Source organism: Cyprinodon variegatus, unplaced genomic scaffold (genome assembly GCF_000732505.1).
Source record: "Cyprinodon variegatus isolate N-32 unplaced genomic scaffold, C_variegatus-1.0 Scaffold752, whole genome shotgun sequence".
Lineage (NCBI taxonomy): Eukaryota > Metazoa > Chordata > Actinopteri > Cyprinodontiformes > Cyprinodontidae > Cyprinodon > Cyprinodon variegatus.
This window is the reverse complement of record NW_015151205.1, coordinates 74,251-76,135: the sequence shown is the minus strand read 5'-3', so window position 1 is coordinate 76,135 and position 1,885 is coordinate 74,251. Positions and strand designations below refer to the sequence as shown.

The 1,885-nt window shown below is 46.7% G+C and overlaps 1 protein-coding gene across 1 annotated transcript in view; it reads right to left on the bottom strand.

The window, feature by feature from the left end:
- The window catches only part of xrn2 (5'-3' exoribonuclease 2), a 39,082-nt gene that overhangs the window by 5,026 nt on the left and 32,171 nt on the right, over positions 1–1,885 (bottom strand). The window contains exon 27 of the mRNA XM_015395680.1: positions 554–675. Coding sequence (XP_015251166.1) covers positions 554–675 — 122 coding nt within the window. The remainder of the gene's footprint in view (positions 1–553; positions 676–1,885) is intronic.

Here is a 1,885-nt window from a genome sequence, read left to right as displayed (position 1 = left end):
TCTTTAACACACGGAACCCGAAGCCAATTGGAACCGGCAGCCAATCGGACCCTTTGACACCCGGAACCCGAAGCCAATTGGAACCGGCAGCCAATCGGACCCTTTGACACCCGGAACCCGAAGCCAATTAGAACCGGCAGCCAATCGGACTCTTTGACACCCGGAACCCGCAGCCAAACTGCAAGTTTTCTTTTGAAAACATCACCTCATACGGTATAGTTGTGTCTCACGGTTACCTTTATAATAGGAGTGAAGACTGATCTCTGTAAGGTTGGACGTCTGGTTGTATTATGAGCATCTTTATCTGCAACATCCTACCAACCAGCTCCTAAGCATGACCAGCTCAGAGGAGCGCCCCCTAGTGGAGCCTTCCAGTCAGACAGTCAGGTAATGAACAGTGAGGTTCTGAGCAGAGTTGATGTCCAAACTCTACATTGGTTGCTGCTAGGAGAAGGATAGATTCAGATCGAACCGTTCTGCCTGCCCTAAGCGGTCTGATCGGACTCAGCGGTCCGTTCTGACCCGGCTCAGGGAGCAGGAGGCGGAGTCTTACGTTGGAACTGCTGGTGGCCGGCGCTGTGAGCAGGACGGCTGTAGCTCCCCTGGTTGTAGCTGCTGGGAGGCGGCGCGTTGCTGTACTGTCCTCCAAACTGCTGGTTCCGGTTCAGACCGTGACTGGAGGAGCAGAAAAGATGGTTTAAAATCCTCTTTGGACCAAACAGAACTTCAGCTTCTCCAAAACAAAACCCGGAAGCTCTGACCCGGTTACCGATTCCAAACTAAATGAGACTCGGACCTCTGAGCAGCTGTGGGTACGCCCCCATCAGCTGCAATCCTGACCTGGATCAGCAGACGGCGCCGAGCTTAATTACCTCCCCGACAGTCAGACTGATCCAGATGTTCAATCAGCACCATTTCCTTGATGATGATAATGAGCTGGGATGGTAATCACAGCTGGCTGATGGAGGAGCTCCAGCTTAGCCGCTGATTACAGGACAACAGGTCCTCTTTCACACCCAGAACCAAACATCAGGAGATGTTCTGCTGAGACCGGCGCAGGACGTCAGGGACGCCTGATATTAGCTAGAATCAGGACATCTTTAACAGGAACGTCCTTCTTTCTCATTTAGAAATGAGAAACAAGGCAGCTTAGTTTTATGTTTTCCCCAGTTTACATGCTTACAATTATTTAATCTTTACATGTGGAAAGAAATCGGCTAAACTAATGAAACACTACCATAACGGTTTGCTTGTAGAGCCTGACCTTGTCTTCCTTCTGATTAGATACTAATAAATTATTAATATTTAAATGCCTGAATTTCTTTTCAGGGATTAATAAATCATTATTCAATTCAATTCTCACGGCAGAATATTTAATGTCTGATCTGAAGGAGGAATGGCCGAGTGATTGTATTTGCTTCATACACCGACTTTCTCCCTCCAGACCTTTAGGTGGCAGTAATACGGATAAAATGGGTTTGCTTCCACTCAGTAGGAAAGAGAGAAAGTTGCAGCAGATCAATGAATGAGAAGGAGGAATTCTTCCACCAGAAACAGTGAAGTCCTGCAACCATGAACTTTAATGCTTCGTTCACACCGAGCTTTCAGCAGCAAAGAAGCTTCTACTGCTTCATCTCTGATGCTCATTAAGGTCAGACGTCCAGTAAAGTGAGTCCAGATGCGTCTGATGCTCCTGTGTTCAATGCAGAGAGCAGCTTTGCTATATTAGCTGGGATCATTCGAGAATAAAGTCGCAATACTACGAGATTAAAGTCGCAATATTACGAGATTAAAGTCGCAATACTACGAGAATAAAGTCGCAATATTACGAGATTAAAGTGGCAATACTACGAGATTAAAGTGGCAATACTACGAGATTAAAGTG